At 38.3% G+C, this 19,404-nt stretch overlaps 1 protein-coding gene across 2 annotated transcripts in view; it reads right to left on the reverse strand.

Annotated features, from left to right (window-relative positions):
• Nucleotides 1–11,288: 11,288 nt before the first annotated feature.
• NTRK2 (neurotrophic receptor tyrosine kinase 2) overlaps nucleotides 11,289–19,404 on the reverse strand; it is a 196,596-nt gene continuing 188,480 nt past the window's right edge. For both annotated transcript variants that reach the window (XM_039729678.1, XM_039729683.1), the window contains 2 exons: nucleotides 17,453–17,611; nucleotides 11,289–16,632 (listed from right to left, as the gene is read on the reverse strand). In XM_039729678.1, coding sequence (XP_039585612.1) covers nucleotides 16,447–16,632; nucleotides 17,453–17,611 — 345 coding nt within the window. In that variant the 3' untranslated portion in view covers nucleotides 11,289–16,446. The remainder of the gene's footprint in view (nucleotides 16,633–17,452; nucleotides 17,612–19,404) is intronic.

The raw sequence follows: 19,404 nt of genomic DNA on the forward strand, positions 1-19,404 counted from the left end.
TTTTTTGACATTACAGATAGCTTTACCTCAGATTGCTAAGGTTTTTCACCCCTTCTGCCTGAGATGGAATGTCACATTTCCAATATTCTGCATCTGTATCCTCCAGTTCATCTAACTCATCATGTACTCTACATGTGCTGTTTTAATTTTGTTTATTTGTCTTCCCAAACTCAGAGCTTAAGACAAGTGAATAAGAAAAAGACAAGTGGAGGAGACCACAAAAGCATCAAAAATAAGAAATGTTGTTGTTCAACAGTGTTTCTGATGACAAAAACTCAGGCTATGTGAACACGAAGACTCCATCTTACTTTGAACGAAAGTACTTGTTTTGCAGAAAGATTAGTGGGATTTATTATTCATTTGTCGGATTCCAATCCCTTAAATGATGTCTGATGAACAGGTGATTTTAAAATGTTTTCCTGTGGCATAAGATGCACTTGTTGTCACTCTTTTCTGTTATTTATTTGTTACGTTATCCCCAGAAATTGGTCTGGGATCCACTACAGACTAAAATCTTTACTCATTTTTCTGTAGTATTTGTTTCTCTCTGGTGCATTGAGGTAACATCACACCCACCAGTTAAGTAGCCATTCTCAGTGTAAGCCTCTGTTTCCAACTCTCATCCAAAAAAGGTCTTCAGAAACACCAGTGAAGTGGCTGACTGTTCTCTATTACTTGGTGGGGTTTTTTTTATCCTTGTTTTTATTGTTAAAGATAATTATGAATATGTTGTTTATGCAATGTGGTTTGTGTTGCATGGTGGTAACAAACAGCAGCAAGCTTTGTTGGGTATTTTTTTAGGATTTTTTAGGATTCTCTTTCTTTCTTATTTCTCTAAATCAATTATGTAATAATTTGCATGACAATTTAATTTTGGAGCTAATGGCTTATACATTTCTTTCTATCCCAGGCTTAAGCTTTTGGGAAAGACAGATCTTGTTTATTTTTGTTTAAAGAGGAACATACATACTGTGAACATACATGAATAAGCATGTAGGAGCTTAAAAGAAGTTGACGTTGTAGTTAAAATTCCAAAAGTGAAGACAGTGTTGAGCTGTCCTGCCCAACCCTGCAGAGGGAGCATTTTGTCATTTGACTTGCTATGGAGACAGGATTTATAAATGCATATACAGGACATTAGCAACCCGTTCCTCACATATAATCTACACTTTTGAAATCTTTGGGACATGATAATCTTTCTGTATAAGAAGCCTGCCAAACTGTAACAGTACCTCCTGAAGCAAAGACCTTCACCACAGGAGATTTTGGGGACCACTGCAAAGCAACAAAGGGACCTTAACAGAGGTTGTACAATCTGCAGCATTTTTTTTTATCTGACTTTTAATAGGGGAACTATACAATTAGTTCCATTTATATCTTCAGTGTAGTTCCATATTTCTTAAGTTGCCTCAAAAAACTTGAGGACTTTAACCTGTCATTGCTATCACAAACACCTGATATTTTTTTAAGTCACTTTGGGAATAGGAGTTGCACATCTGGTTAATTTCATAGAAAATCACTTGATGATAACTGAAAAATGTATGAGCACAAATATTTCTTTTCCATCACTTTGTATACTTTGTGCATTACATATTGTTACAGTTATTTTCACTAGATATTACAGTAAATCCTAAGCAAATTTTATATGAGACAGAAAGTAACAAGTAGAAAAACAGTTATACCAAAACCATTAACAATTTCAAAAAATACTCAATAGTGAAAGAAGTAAGAACATGGACTATTTAAATCCCTTTAATCTCCATTTTAATGAGACTTTTATTTAAGATTGAGTTTGCTTGAAATATGTGAAATTTCATTGTCAGGTCATTTTTTGTTCATCAACAAAACTACACATTAAAAAAAAACAAACCCAACCAACTATTTTCACTTCAGAAGCAATATTGTTTAGATACTAATCTTAAAAAGTGTTGTTCGCATTGCAATTAATACTTCATAGTACATGAGAAATTCTTATTGTTAGCAATGGTACTGCTGAAAAATCAAGTCTGCAGTCAAATAACCAGGTGAGTGGTTTTACCCTGATAGATCGAAGGTATCCCAACTCCAGGATCCACTTGTAACAGGTGTCTGGAGAAGGACAAGGACAGGAGGAACACACAATAATAAACTGAGTCTTTTCCCACCCTCATGTGGGATGTAAACCAATTGTTGGGGTACCTCCCCAGTGTAATGGTGTCTTACTTTTAAAAATTTTTCAGTAGATTTCAGTAGATGTCCAGCAATTCTTCAATCCATTTTCATTCCTACTGCCCACAAGAAGCTTTGGTAATGTTACACAGCTAAACTGAAGAGGGTTGTCTTGTTTTGTTGCTTCCAGAGCATTCATTTTCTGTTGCTCTCAGCAACTACATCTTGAAAAATGTAATCACGTAATATTCACCTTCATCACACCACTTGGGATTTGCCAATTCTTCATCTTATCTTCCTGAGGTCTGAAAACTTAGGACTGTATTTAGGGTGCTACTGAGGCATTTCTTTCATGATAGCTGCTGCAATAACCATGATTTTTCTGGCCTTTCTTTGAAATGTGTCCTGTTCTACAGTACTACTTGAGATAAATGCAACATTTAAGGAGAAAGGGACTCAATGATATTTTGTTTCTTCTTAATTCCTGCCTCTGTTGATGCTGGAAAAGCTGATGAGCATGAGAAGCAACTGAGCAGTAAAGTAGTCATTATCTCAGATGTAGGTAAAAACATACATTTGTGTCTAGAGTGTCTCAGTGTTTCTTTTTGGTGGAAAACTTATATCTGTTGGGAGATTTTTGCAAGCCTAGGGTGTGTGAATACACTCTATGCAACAGTAGTCAGTCAGATTAAGAGCCATCTGAAAGCCACAGCAGGATTTCCACTGACTTAAAGGAAAGGCTTAAGGAACTGTCTGACAGTGAAGAAACACCAGTGGATAGTGCACTTCCCTTGAAGACTAAGTACACACTATCAATTTTCATGTTATGAAATTTAATAAAGGCAGCATGAATTCTTTTATCTCCACTTCTCTGCATGCAGGTGAAACAAGTCACTTCTGTTTTGTTGAACCTTGCATTGTTTGTTTCCAGAGAATGACTGTATTTTGCTATACTTCATATAGCTGTAATTTCTTTTCTTTATTGTACAACTGCATTGAAGTGACCTAGTTCTTCACTGAAATAATGTGTTTTCAACAACAGCAAGTAAAAGGCAGTATTAAACTGTATCACTGATAACTTTTTTTTTTTTTACATTCTGTATTATTTGAGGCTTTTTTAGAATTCTTAAAATTGAAATAGAACTCCAGTAGTAGCTGTATGAACAGTTGTAATAAAGGGATGAATAAGCATGTGAGAAGGCAATCTTTTCCTGAGCATACTGCTGTGTCAAGCATCAGTGAAGAGGCAAGGAGCAGAAGTCCTTATGGTAATGGCTCACTGAGCTCATTCAGTGGCATCACAAACAACAGTAAATTCTAATCACTGTGCAGATAACAAATAGAATTGGATTTGGAAGAACTGCTGCATAAATTGTCCTGTCTTCAGGATGTCATTTATATGGGTATGCTAGCGCATCACAACAATTATTTAACTAAGAAAGGAGGAAATTGATGGAAAATTTGTTCAACCACCCCCATGCTCATTCAACCAAATCATTCAGACTGGCATTGGAGCACCTGAGCATAATTAATCTCTTGCAAGTCTCACCAATTGCATAAAATAAATTTTTACCACTTATTTCTGGAGAGAGGTGAAAGATATTCATTATAGATATTTATTGTAGATCTTCCTTCCCCTGCTCATAGTGAAATAGAGCAGTGAACCACTGAACCAGAAAATCCGTTCTTCATAATCTCTACAAGTGTCATAGCATGATACACTGTATTCTTTAAAACAAAAAAAAAAAAAATAGTTCAACTAAGCAAAACAGTAGAACAGTTTAGTCTGCACACTTTTCTAGTGAAAGTCCCAGTGTCAGAGACAACTGAATGAGATGCAAGAGCTTCCCAATGCAGAGCAACAGGCTGGAAAAATCTGCACTGTGTCCTGTACTCCAGTCTGAGGCAGAACAGTTATTTGTTTGATCTAGGAGATATACAAAACGTACATTTGCTGTGAGCTGTTCCTGGTAGCCTGGCCAGCTGTGACCCACCCAACCCAAACTAGGAAGACCCACGCCTTGGTGTGAAACACCATGTCTTGTCTTCAGGCTCACAACAGAGTAAATATCACTGGTTTTCTAGTTGTCTTTTAATGCCTCCCATCTCAGGGAAGGGAGGGGCTGAACTCCCTCTGCCTGGCTTATGGCCGTGTATCCTGACATACTGAGGTCTGGCAGCAACTCAGTATACCAATAATGATCTCCTACAAAATAAAACACAGCCTTCTTAGAACATACAAAAAGTCTGGACTTCTCTGAGAGTACAGGTCTTACCCAGCACCCAGCAGGGGTGTATCATCCTCTTCATGAATGGCTACCTCATCAGCGGCTCTATTTTAACAACTGGAGCTCTGCCTTTTTAATCACCTGTCAGTTGTGTTCCTTCCCAAGCCCAGAACATTTCTTATTTGAATAATTACTTTCCAATAGTTGAATGAATAAGGGTTAGTTGCAACCCTCTGCACAAATTATCACTCAGTGAATGTAGAATAATGCATTGTAAGTAGTACTCTATTGTATTTATTGTACAGATACTGATATGTGTTGATTTTGGGCTATTTAAGAGACACTTCCATGGTAAATCATCTCTCTTGACAAAGTCTTTATGTCAGAGAAGAAGTGGAAGATGTAGAAACTTAACTTTGAATAACCAGTAAGAGGAAGGTGGCCAGCATTAACCTCATCTAAGCACCACTAAAAAAACAAGCTGATGTGTATTTCCTCCACTGAATGTCTTCCTCACCAGGGAATTGCCAGGTGTAGGGTGAGAATGGAGGCCAGGTGGCAGCTGGTAGTGTCTTTTTAAGGTAAAACATAATAAATCTGTGCTGCGTTATTTTCCAAGATGCCGGCTGCCCACATAGATTTAATCACTGGTATGTTTTGAAAAGAAAATAACAGAATGGAAGGGTTACCTTAATGTGACAGTGTTACTGAATGCTGTCAGTAACAGAGCAGGTAACCACACAGCCAGAAGGATCAATATAATAACAGGTGCACTTTTCTGCCTTTCACTAGTACTGTTGTTTTCAGTTTATATGCAACAGCTTTGCTAGCATTTCAAGGTACTGATAGAGACTGTCAATTTCAGGGATTTTCAGCCTGGCTCTGGCTCAGTTTCTTATTCTGACATGAGATTATTTAATCCTCTCCCAAATCTTGTAGCATTCAACCTGTTCCACTGAGATTCCTAGATTTTGACCTCTGGAAGGCAAAACAGCAGCAGGGTTTGATGCCTGGGCAGGGTCTCAAAAGACATCCCACATCACAGCCCATACTCTCCTGGTTTGGATTCTGCAGTCCTCAACAACACCAGTTCTGCAGTTGTATGCTGCTAGTTGTGTGGAGGCTAGGCTGGTTTGTTGGTGCCACAGACTTGAAATTAAGAATATTCATGTTCATTGGCTGTATTTCTGTCTTTCTAAGGAAAATGTTAACTTTGTCCAAAAAGAGCTGGCAGCCAAATTTGCTTTATGTGCCATTCTGACTTTGGAAAGACATTTTTGGACCCTGCCCTGAGTCACAGCCACATAGGTACTTAACAGTAAATCTAGTCTAAAAATAACCACTAAGAAATTTGTATGATAGTGCAATAGCATTTTGCATAGCTTGGGAAAGCTGCATATCCTGCAATATCTGTTTCATATTGCAAACATTACTGATCCCTTCATAATTTCTAGTATGGAAATCTGTGAGGTTGTACAACACAAGATAAGCCAAAAGCACACTGTAACAGCTTGTGGATCATGTAGCTCTTGCCAGAGTGATTAGACTCCCACTGGCAAAAAACCCAACAACAATTACTGCCAATAGGTGTTATTTTAACTGACTGAAGTGCATATTTATTCTGTGGCCTCTGCAGAATCAATGGCACCATGTTTAGTCTCCATCTGCTTTCTCTTATTCCAAGACTCTTCAGATTCTGGATTGCTAAACTCCCATGGTGCTAGTGACAATTGTCCACATAATTTCCCAAATCACAAAGCAGTAAAAAAGAAAATCCAAAGCAGAAAGAGACAACCTGAGTTTATAATGGATCTTTTGCAGACTTACATGCTTTGAGGACCTGGAAGACAAATTCTGTGCCAAACTCCCTTCACTTTGGGTTGAAGTGGCAGAGGGGAGCAGGGGATGTGAGATCCATTTGTTTGTCTCCTAAGGGCTTGTTGTTCCTGGCTGTGATTTTTCTTGAAATGTTAATTGTAGGAGCTGGGCATGTCAGTGGTGCTCTGAATAGACTAACTCAACAGCTTTAAAAAAATCACTCAATGAATAGAGAGACAGTTTTTGAAACAGTGATCAGCTGCAGCAAAAGCTGTGGCTTGCATGAGGAGTGCAGGACTGCTCCTCTGCCCATCTGGCACCACTCTGTCCAGAGCCCTGTCAGTGTATTTCTCCTTCTGCTGATGTCTGTCTCTCAAAACCAACCTCAGCAAGAGCTATGAGCATGCATCTTGTTGAGCAGGCATTTCACCCACAATAGTGAGGCACATAGGTGCAAATTCTGCTACTGCCACCCAGCTGGTCACCAGGATGAGAAATTGAGTCAAACATGATGTGTCTCCAAGGAATGCTTAGTCTCTAGGACAAGCCATATTGTTCTTCCTTTGTTCATAGATTTAATGGATGCAATAAAACCCGGACAGGTATTACATTATGCTACTGAAGGATTTATCAGTTGCCGTGCCAGGGTGAAGTTAGACAATGTCTTGCAGAGTCAAGGTGTCCATTCCTGGTTTATTTGAGAGTCATCCAGTTCACTGCTAGCTGACCTCAAGCAGCTGCACAGGGCACCCAAAAATGGCAAAGACCAAGATACAGGGACAAAGGCAGTCATCAGCTCACTGCACAGCAAAAAATAGCAAATTGCGAGTGGCAATGAGTGGTACCTCCCATCCAGCATGTTCACTCAAAACTGAGGGTGCACTCCTGAGGTCATGCACCCCTTATCACAAACACCAGTCTGTGCATGCCAAGACAGGCAGTGCTGCAGCTCTCTCACTGGTGACTGTGTGCTTTGACATCATGGCAGTGCATGAATATGGGAGTGTGAGCAGCTGTGTGCAGTGTTTTTGATGAAGAGAATGACAGGAGCCTCCCATCACAGTGATTAACATATTTTCCCACTCACCTTAGACCAAGACCATTGCACACGTAGTCCTTTGCACACCTCAGTGGAAGTGTGTTGCCTCATTCCTCTCCTCCAGTATATCAGTCCTGGGGGTTGATACAGAGACCTCTGGAAAGAGTCAAGGAATATTAAAGACTTCAAGCTGACCACAAACACATGCACCCTGCTTATGCTGGAGATACACCACAACACTTCTGTAAGCATACCATGGGACTGTCCCAATTCACTGCAGAGGAAGAGGAATCCTGTTGTTAGCAGTTCACCAGCATTTGCCAGTGAAAAGGAATCATGTCAGTCACTTCTATCAGGGTGTGAACATGCACAAGCTGAATCAGTTCAGACAATTGAGGACAGGGACATCTTGTTTGCCAGGACTGTGCCCAACAGTCACATGAGGCTGGGGGCCAAGGCAAGTGCTCTCCTCTGTGGAGGCAGCTGTGTTGCAGCTGGTCTATCCCTGACATATGGTGGGGCATAATGAGTGGGGGAAACCTCTGTGTTGGGCCATAAGATGCAAGCATGCTGAGAAGAGATATTCCCATGCTGCTTCTCAGTAGATACCCCAGGCCTCTCAGCACTACTTGGGGCCTGAAGACCACAAGTTCAGCTTCTGTCAGGTTTTGTGGGCTGTGCTGGCTCCCATTTCCATGTTTTTTCTCCTCTCTTTTACATGGATAAAACATACTGTTCACCTGCCCTCACACATATTGAGAGCATCTGCTGTCTCTGCAGGGCTCAGAAATTAGAAGACACTTACAGGTGCAAAAAACATTTGGCAAAGAACTGTCTGCTTCAAGTTGATCACCTCTGCCAGACTGGGAGGTTATGACCTGCTAAATCAAGCTGGGGAAGAAAAGACCTTCAATTTATATATTACCCAGGTCCAGGGCTAGTAGTACTGGGTAGAAGGGCAACAGAAAAGTGTCCAAGAGAGGAAATTTTTCCCCCTTTGATTAGCTGTAATTCACCAGTTATAAATTGGTTTCAGATTGTGAAGCAGAAGGTGATGAATGCCTTGTTATTACTTGTGCAGCCTCAGCTTTCCAAAAAGGACCTGGTTTACCCTGAATAGGAACCTACCCTGAGAGTTACTGGTATAAATCAATACTTCCACTCCTGCTAATCATCAATAAATTACTTAGCCATTCCCAACAGTTCCTAACTGGGTTGACTGGAGAACTCAGATTAATGAACGAGCAGTCAGCTCTGGCCATGTTGCAACACACTGAATACCAATATATCACTTTTTATGTATTTAAATTAACTGTTTCAGAAAAAAAACCCAAAGACAAAAATCAGGATAGTGGTGACAGATGTGGACTTTCCATAACACTAGCAGTCATTGTATCATAATAAAGAACTGCTACGCCTAGAAACATCTTCTTCCATCTTGGAAGTGCTCAAAATATATGTAAATAATTTTCCAAGTATCAGTTTTATTTGTCTTTAAGGTCAGACATGAGGACAACAAATTAGACAACATGTCTAATTTTTACAGCATATTTTATACTCTTACTCCCTGATTTTTCTTATTCATCTCTTTTGCCTTGCATTCTATTTAATACAGATCCCAGCCATAAAGGGCACATGCTCTTTAGTTCAAATTTTTATTCCTTGTTAAAATAAATTTATTTGCATGATATGATTATCAGTTCAAGAAAGTAAAACATTTGTTCTCCTCTCCACTGTTTTGCCTATGTTTTTTTTTACTAGTACTCTTTACTCGATCACTGATTAAATAGACCCAAGCCCTAAAATCTTCCAACTCTCAAAAGCCATGAATTGCTGAAGAAACTGTGTCTCTTGTGCAGGTCAATCTATGCTCAAGAGGTTGAAGCATGGGGCTCTTAGCATAGAAATTAGTTGGATAGCTCTTCAGGTGTTTACTTCAAATATTTTTCTTTCTTGCCTGAAATCTTTCCTGCCAGAACCAATGGTTTATGACAAATATTTATAAGCTGCTTTGGTAAGCAAACCTGGGAGCTGGTTAAGTAGAGTCTGCCTACCCTGTTCTGAGTAGATCCAAGATATCTTTTTTTGTCCTTTATAAGGCCATGCATTTTTTTAAACATAAGCTTTCTCACCATTTAAAAAGGAAATTATTATAGCCATTAAAAATACCAATGGGAACAACCAAGAGTCACTGTGAATCACCTTTAAAGCAATACAGTGATCAAGATGATTTTCAAGTTATATGAATCATTTAACACAAAGGCTTCTTCACTATGAAAACAGTTGTGGAAATTTGTTGAGACTTAGCAGTAGCAGGTGCACGACTTGTGTTGCATATTCCTTGCTGACCTGTTCACCGTTTCACAACTCTCTGTGGATTTTATGCAGGAGGTGGGCACTAGTAAGCTGAGAGAACTTCAGGTGCTCTGAGGGAAGCATATTGCTGAGCTGTGCATGAGTGATCCTGAACAGACTATCAATTCTGACATATTTTGAGAGCTTCAGGAGCTTATCAGACTCATTAGTTTTTCACAAACCTCTTGTACAACCTGAACCAACATCTTTGCCCTTACAGTTGCAGAGAACAGAAGGCAACAAAAATGGCACCAGTCACTGTTTTTAAACTGAACCTCTGCCCTGATACAGAGTGCATACTGTAGGGCTGCATATGCCCAGGTGGGACAAGCAGAAGATACAAAATTCTTCTCCCTCAAGGGACCAACTGATGAGCAAGTGATTAAATACTTCTTGTCTGCCCAAGGTTCTACCTGGAGCTGAGTTAGAAAGGACAATGGGACTCTGTGGGACTCTGTGGGTACAGACTCTACTTTAAGTTTCCCCAGGGAGGGGAAACTTAAACTAGAGCCTTGGGTAGGCTGGGCTGCTCAGGAGAGGTACCTGTCTGCCTGCTGTAATACTGCAAAAATTCTGAGTGTACTACTGAGGCACTCCATGGGCTTTGCTGGCTCATCTGGCTTTGTGTCTTAGGTGCAAAGCCTCCATGAGGAGTGGTAGTGTCCTGTCCCTGCTGCAGCTGCATGCCCCTAGCCTTAAAAATTTCTGAGGAAAGGGAATAGGGGTGCAGTGTGTGCAGCCTGTTGCACCCATGCTGATGGTGCTGCAGCGTGATGCTATATGCTGGGGGTTTCTGAAGTTCTCACTGCTCCCAAACAGACTTCATCACAACCTCTTGCCTGCAGAGAGGTGCTCATTTTTGGGATAACAAAAACCCAACAAATCCAGAAGGCATCGGGATTTTACCATGAAAGCAGATAAGGCATTTCTAAGCCACTGCATGAACATGAATTTTCCACAAAATTTTTTAGTGTTTTAATGATACTTTCAGCTTTGGACAGGTTTAATCCTGAGGCTTCTTCTCAGTAGATTATTTTCCTTTGACCTTTTGAATGTTTATAGGCAGCTCATCTAATCTTGAAGAGGTCTCTTGGCAGAAGAAAACACATACATTCATGAAGTGGCTCTTGTATTGTTTTACTCTGACCTTGAAGTGCTTGGTTGAGATCAAGCGAGATTATGGAGGGATCACTAATACAGTTGCTGAACCTTCCTTTGATTGTCCATGTTCTGAATCTTAATCAAGGACTTAGATTTAATGCTATATTTGTTCACAATATATTCATAGTGGACTGACATGAGTTAAAAAGAAAAAACTACATTTTTAACAGGGCTGCAGTTTGAGGGACACTTTTAGGAAAGTGCCAGAAAATACCTGAAGGCCTGCTTCTGCTAGAAGATAAGCAGATGTTTGCTGCCAGCTGCCCAAATTAACAAGAATTTGAATAAGATCCTCCTTTGGATACTAAAGACAAAAAAAATGTGTCTACAATCAAGATGGCCATTCCTTAGTCCTATTAATTTTGGTTAACTCTTCCATGAACTATGAGTTCAGCGACCTGCTTTTGCTTCACAGTTTTAGACTGCAAACCTGCCATGCTTCTAAGTATACCAAACATTTCCTTAATTTCATCCTAAGAAGAATAAAGGTAAACAAAGGCATTCAAACAACAGAAAACAACACACAACACTACATAAAATTTTTAGTGTTTTAAAGTAATAATTTTGTCTTTCTTTTGGATGACATTTTTTATTGTAAGACATAATTTTTATTAAATACACTGTAATACAAGAGACTTTCCATGTCATGTTGAGAGAAGCTGGTCACATGATTCACAAACAAAACTTTTAACACTGATACCTAGGCATCACTTTGAAATCAGCCAAGATGCAATGAAAGTTTTAAAGCAATGACTACTTGTAACAAACTGCAAAACAAGAACCACTAAATATTTCCACAGAGACATCACATTAAATAAATTTTAAAAAAAAAGGAAAAAAGAAAGGAGAAAGATAGCTCTACACACCAGGTCACAATTTGGTGACAATATAGAGATTTATATTTGTATGTAGATATCTTCCTCTTTACCTAAAGTGACAAACGGAGTGATATCTAGAAATATATACACATAAAGTATAGGTGGAGAGAAGGGCTGGGACAAATATTTCATAATTAATTGATTCTCTCTCTAGTGGTGATTCAATTAAACATAAATGTTAAATTAAATTATTTGTATATAAAACATTCTTAGGTGCTTTTCCATAAGTTACAGAAACATACACATAAGCTGCAAGAATTAGGCCTCTGGATAGATTTGATTTGTTCTGTTTTCTCATGTATTCTAATCAATGGCCTCACTTACTAGCAGCTTCCATAATCCTTGCTCAAATATTCAGTGTTTATAAAACATCAGCCAGTCATCACTCAGAACCTTCTACAAGCAAACAAAAAATCCCCACAGACCTTGTGCAGAATGCATAGACGGAAAAATAACACCCATCATTTCCCATTTCTTCTCCTGAGACATATGTTTAAAAGATGGCAAAATAGTCACTTGGTTTCTATTGTGAATTTCACAGTGTTTTCCCTGCAACATGTACACTTTTTTCTTTTTTTGCTTCATATTTGTGATGAACAATACATCCCCCCACCCTGCCCAAACAAAGTTGTTTTAACTAAGGCTCTAAATGACCTCTTCTTCAAAGCAGCAGTGGTTTATTCCAGCCCTCACAAAAATAAAACATAACTTCCTGTGCTATTGAAACCGTCATTCTCTTTAGCAATCCCAACACAACTTCCTCTTCAGTCCCTCCCCTCTCCCCTCCCTCACATTTTATAGCAGTATTTGAAATTCAGTTACAGGCCACAACAACCCAAATATGGACTAGTTCTAGCACATATACATTATACCTTAGTCATTTGGGTTACTTAATTTCTTTTTAAAGTGTTTTGTAAAAGTCTACATCAACCACAATCTCTTATAAAGGTGGGGAGGGTACAGATAGAGACAAAAAGAGAGGGAAAGAAAGAAATAAAAGAGAAGGAAAGAAGGAGGAAAGACAGGAAAAGAGAGAAAAGGAAAGAAAGTGATAAAAAGTAGCAAGGATAAAAAAAAGAACAAGATCAAAAAAAAAGCAGTTACTTATTAACCTGTAGACAATATATAGATATTTTGCTTTACAGGTCAAAATGAATGCAGTCCTTTTAAAAGTGTACACTCCATCAGCCATCATGGGATGCTGTTGCTTTATAAGTGTTTTTCTCCACAGCCAGTTCTGAGTTCTGCAGATCTATTGAGAGTGAAGGAGAGAGTGCGACGAATGCTACTATTATTACTCCTGAATGTCAGTGTTCTTGTTCTCCAAGTCATGTTGCAGTGTGAATAGTCCAGCTCATTCTTGGAATTATTTAGTTACTGCAGGCAAGTACAAAATGAGAATGGAGATGCACTGTTGTGCTAGAACAATAAAACAACAGGAGCACAAACCCAGAAAAGACAGTAAAACAAACTCTGTTTTCTGAGCTTGGAAGCCTATCTGTTAATTTAATTGTGAGAAATCAACAAGTGAGATGGGAATGGAAGAAATGTTTTTATGCAATCATCTGGGGAAGAAAAGTGCTCGTTGTTAAATCTCTGGCATTCTAGCACTGCCTCTACTGCACACCAGTTACAAAGTTGAATCTTACAAATATAGAAAAAGAAATATCAAAAGAAAAAAAATTTGGTTACTCAGCAGACATTATCAATTTATTAATAGCACTCTAATCATAATTTGTAATAACAGAGGTGTATGTAAATTTATACATATACACACAGCCCATACATAATGTGCATGCATGTCTGCACATATATAAGTAAAATACAACAGACATAGGCATACATGTATATGCTATGTGCGTGTATATATATATATGCCATATGCAAACACACATATATTATATATATATATATGGTCAGTTCATAGCACAGAAAGTCCTATGTCCAGAAAGACTTTTTAAATGAGCCTGATTGTCATACTTAGTGTACACGATTTACCTGACAGTGCAAGCATGATGAATATGCACATATACTCACCCTTCATTATGATTTGAACATATTTCTTCCTCTTCTCTGCTCACTCTGCTACACTTACCCATCTTTTCATGAACAAAGGCAAACTATGTATAGCTACAGTTTACAGCTTTTCTACTGTGATTATACATTTTATGCACTATCAAGAACATTAACGATATAGGTCAAGGTTATAGGTGGTGGCTCTGTAGAACATTTGGTCCTTTAGAAATGTAACAAACTGCTATGTTATTGCACAATGCATTTTAATACTATTTATTCTCTGAAATGACTCTAAAAGTCTCACTAGTAAACCAAAAAGAAGATGCCACTAAGTACATTTCAGGGTCTTGTGGTTATTTTTGGTATACATTCTTTCAGTGCTTGCAAAACACAACTGCTTGCTTTTGGGCTGGAACTCTTTCACAGTAAAAGCATCATCTCAGATGCTTTTTTCTTCACCTCAGAAGAAACTAAGACAGAACATGCAGGTAGAAACTTAGCAGCCTCTTCCACCAACTGCACCCTCTTCCTACTGCACAGTAAGAGGACTCTGATATCTTTCTTTTCCACCACTGTTATTTTGAAGATCAATTTCAAATTCCTTTAAAATATAACATTCATATTCTCAAGAGAATGGGTTTCACTGGATGCTCAGTCTTTTTCTAGTTTTCTGTGAGAACTTCCAAGACAGTCTAGATAAAATCTTAAGGCCCATTTTATAGGAATCTTCCTCTGGCTTTTTATGTGTTTCCAGTTCAGTAGCAGTTAAGAAATAACATCTAGTTTATTAAAGAAATACTGAGTATGGCTTTGTAGTTACACTGTCATGTTTATTTGTAATGCTGCCTTTTCAATGACATTGAGAAGGGTAAAACTTCATCAGTGTCCAGTGAACTGTTTTCTTCTGAAAATGTTCAGAATTTTTATAAGCTAACTCTAAAAGCTTCTGAAGGAAAAACTTAAAGTGCCTCAATAAATAATACATGCGAGCAAATTATATATTAAATGTGCTATGGGAACACTTACAAAAATAAAATGCTTAATTTATTAAATAAAATATCCCCAACACGAAGATGGACTATTTTGATCTGGCTCATATCAATAAGAAATAATAAAAAGAGAAAATGGAAAGAAAGATCACTTTTTTGCAATAACGCCCCCTCACAGAGGGAGGCAGAAGTCTTGAGGAATAGGTAAGGTAGGTTTTCATCTGTAAGAATTCATATTAAAAATAATCCTAGCTCTAAATTTCAAATTGTCAACTTCTAGTTTGAAAAACAACATGTATGCCCATGCAGCGGTCATCAACACAGTGGCCATGCAAATGTTATACATATACAATGCCAATCCAACCAAAAATAAATTATTTAATAAAGTGTATATGTTGGTTATGACAGCAATAGTACCAATACAAAAATGACGCTGAGGTCAGAATCTTTGCACTCTGAATAGCAAGCCATAACCACAGAGTAATTTGTTTTTTCTAGAGATCTTTATCCCCTGCTATGTCTCAAACATAACCAGTGATCTCCGTGCTTTAGATTATTCATGTTATATCAGCCTATAATATCTATAACATTGTAAAGGCATTTAAACATGGCTAATGTCATCCATTAGCCCCTTCTAATGAAATATAGGTTATATCATTATGAGTTTACTATGTCTACGAGGGTGTACTACGAGATGAATGATTGTTTCTTCACAAAGGGCATTAATCGACAAAGACCATGCACAGTTTTGCTTGCATGGTTAAAAAAAGAAAAAAGAAAGGATTGAGGAAGGAAGGAATATGCTGCTGGACAAGCACAGTGTAAGATATGCCTGCCTCAGCATTTCTAGTTTGTCCTATCAAAATCCTTAGTTTCAACATGTAATCTTGAAATTAATATTGTATGTAACTAAATCTAGCTTCAGCCTTTACTAGAAAAGACTAGCTGGAGAACATTTTTACACCAGTGGCATGACAATATCCTACCAGAAGACAAAAAAGGGCACACGTTTAGTTTATCATGTTGTAACACAATTGCGTGCAGTGCAGGCAGCATCTTATTTTGTTTTACTTGGTTCTGGCAATGAATGGTGCTGGCAAAGCACCTCCTTAAACAATCCCTTTAGTCCTCAGAAAGACTCTTCAGGGAAATGGCTAGACCCCTTCTTGTCTTCCATCAAATCACTTCAGTGTTTTCTTGTAGGGTTGGATGCCACCTGATTTCCCAAGGTCCTCCAGATAGTGTATCACACATGAGTGTCTTCTTTCTATCTGGCTTTATCCCTGCAAAGAACATTCTTCATGTAGAGAACACCAGTCTTCTTTTTCCACCCACAGGCTGAAGCAAAAAAAATGAGGTGAATCCATAGAAACTCCCAGTAGCTATACAGCAGAAATCACAAAGTTTTAGTCAAATATATTTTTCCCTTTTTTTCATCCACATCAAAGGCATGAATACAACAAGGCATTGTTAGTTTGGTGGGCAAACTGAAGAGTCTGCTGATATAACAGATTGGGTTTTTAAGGCCTTTGTCTATGCAGAGTTACAATAATGCAGAAGCCAAATTGATTAGAAAGACAGGAGAGAAGGGAAAAAAAAAGATAGAAACTGAGAGAAAGAGAGAAGATACGTCTTGATAATGTCTAAAAAGTCAATACTGTGTCTACAGATGGAGAAGCACACATTGCTTGCCCTTTGAAAGCTTCTCCACAACTTTGTCATTAATACTGTCAAAGTTAAGAACACATTTGAATGTAGTTCAGCGGCAGTTGAACACATTCATTCCCGCAGCCCAGAAGAAATGCTAGGAGACTTTAGCCTAAAATATCCAAGTAGACTGGAGATGCCTTGGCCAAGTTCTGAAGGAGGGAGTGGATTTCTTTGATGTTGAGCCTCATGTGAGGCTCCCGTTGCCAACAGCCCAGCATCAAGTCATACACTTCCTTTGGGCATGTGCGAGGTCGCTGCAGGACTCGGCCCTGAGTGATGCACTCAATCACCTATGAGAAATCACAAGCAAAGGATCACCACAGCTGTGCCAGCTACATAGAGTTCACCCATGTAAGAGTTAAATTTAACCACAGCAGCCTCACTGGTGGCTGCCATGAAGCCATCTTTGGAAAGGACTGTTTTTCTAGGCAGATGAATGAGCAGCAGTATACAATCTGGAAAATTCACTGTAATGTAAGTGGTCAAAGAGCAATAAATTCACTCATGTTAACTTTACCCATGCTGACCACTCCATAAGGAAATTGGAGCTGGGAATTAATCCCATAGGTTCTCTTTCTACCCAACTACTACCTCAGAGGGAGGATAAATTTTCAACCTGCTCATAAAGCAACAGTGCCTCTCCTTCTCTCTACCCTCTGCAAACTATTGAGTATCATGGTGGCTAATCTCTGGAAGGGGGATACTTGTGACTGCCTAGAAATCATGAGATATCTTGATTACTTCAATCTAATCTGTCTGGTTATGGACAACCACTCTGAAACAGAACCATGTATGATGCATCTGTTCAGGAGATAGCTAAGATCCTTTTTATTGTCTCATAGTCTATCCAGAACAGACTTTATGCTATGCAAAGGAAAAAATTAAATTGCAACTGTTCTGGTTCTGCTTCAACACCTTCCATCCATTCAGGGGAGAAAAGGGTAAAAAAGAAGAAATTCAAGCATATGGTTAATGACAACACAAAAAATTGCCATATATATGTGTCGGCCTTTAAGAAATAAATTTGTTGCTGTCCTTTTTCTAGAGAAGCCACACCAATAATTAGCATAACAGCTTTTCCAATTCAATTTGAGAATATATTACACGAACCTCGTTGTTTGAGAGCTGATACCATGGCTGTTTGCCATAAGTAAAGATTTCCCATAATACAACCCCCAGGCTCCAGACATCGCTTTCTGTGGTGAACTTCCTGTACATTATACTCTCTGGAGGCATCCAACGAATGGGCAGCATGGTGTGACCCCCAACCTGAGAAAAGCAAATAAAAGAGTTAGAAATAGTTTCTTCAGACCCTCACAAGGCAGTCTGATGACATTAAACATGGAGAATCCATGGTTTATTTTTTTTTCCCATCTGGTAACATTCACTTTGAGGAGCTTTGAAGAACAGCAGATTCATGGTTCCAACTCCTCTCCCCCAGCAACAATAAGTACCACACAATATGTTCCTCAACAAAAATCTCAAAAGATGTTGTTTCTGAAGTCTGAACTAATCTTGAACATTTACTTGGCACACCCTACCTAAGGAACAGGAAAGTCCATATTACATTACAAACCAACTTTGAATTAGGCCAGTTTTACTCTCTATTTTAACATTCAAGAAACTGAAAAAGATTCATTAAATGAAATCTGGAAAGATTATTCTCTTAGAAACTCTGTAACATCAACTGAAATATATGAAGACACCATGGTCTGACTGTATGAAATGGTAGGATTGGATCTGTATGGTTGAATATCCTAATTTTGACTGAATTAAAGCAGTGCTGTTTTCTGTTGTTAAGTGTCACAGTTAATACATCAAATTATTTTGTTCCATGTTAACAACCCTGTCCATTAAAAAAAAACCACCAGTCCTTTGGATATATTCCCTTGATAACAAACAACTTGTAAGATACGGATTCCTACCTCAAATCAACTTCTGTTGAATGGGATCTTCACTGAATTAATGTCTTTCTGAGACCTTTCAGAACATTTTTAACTTTCCTCAGAAAATTAAGCTTCCTTAGATGTAGGTTTCCTAACCTTAATTTAAATTTTTTTAAGTATTTTTATGTCCAGGTTCAAAACAATTTATTGTTCCTGGCATGTCCTACTGTGGTTGGACCACATCAACAAAGAAATCTATTTAAGTAATTTTTAAACAGTGTAACTGCTGAGATACTGTGATATGGATGTACAGATATGCTAGTTACTTTTGTACCATGACAGCTGAGAATATTTCCAAGGAAGATTAAAAAAAAAAATTTAAAAAAAAAAAAAGCTTTTTCAAGGACATCTTACTCTTGATTAACTCATTTTCCGTTCTGAAAATATATTTAGTTATGAAACCACATTTACACTTTCAGGATTCTGTAAATTTGAAACATAATTTCTCCTTTGAGATGTAACATTTGTTATAAATAATGGCCTTCTTGTTCTCATGTTCAAACAGTGAACGGAAGAAAAACACAACAGTTGGGATTAACATTTCTAAATCACACAGGATATACATTAGGGTTATGGTAATGCTGCACTAACACTGAATTGCCAACGATTAGTGCAGCACACCAAACAGCAATGACTGTGGGAGCTCAGTCCTGTTCTGTGCATCACTAGACATTCATCAGTAATGAAATCCACGTTCACTACTGATTTCATAGAAACAGAAAGTCATGCTAAAATGTTCATAGACTTAGACTTGGTTTATTATGAGGTTCTTTTTCTACTCTCTCCACATGAGATATATGAGTGAGTTATGGAGGAATATTACTTTGCAGGTTGTTGAATGACAGGCGTGGCTCCCTATTTCAGTTTCTGGCTACACTGTGGATGTGCTTCTGACTCCATGCAGGTCTCTCTGCACAGGTGTCCAAGCCATTTAAAAAGGGATCCATTTCCTGTGCACTGCATTGATAGAGAATGAATACACATTTTAAGTGCTTTTTCCAATTTGGCCCACTTGTCTCTATGTTAACAGTATATCTCTCTGGCAGAAGACTGGTTGTAAGTCTCTGTGCTTTGGTATTTTTTATCAACCTTTGATTGAGAGGGCCCTCGATGTGG

Source organism: Passer montanus, unplaced genomic scaffold (assembly GCF_014805655.1).
Source record: "Passer montanus isolate IOZ18808 unplaced genomic scaffold, ASM1480565v1 scaffold7, whole genome shotgun sequence".
Lineage (NCBI taxonomy): Eukaryota > Metazoa > Chordata > Aves > Passeriformes > Passeridae > Passer > Passer montanus.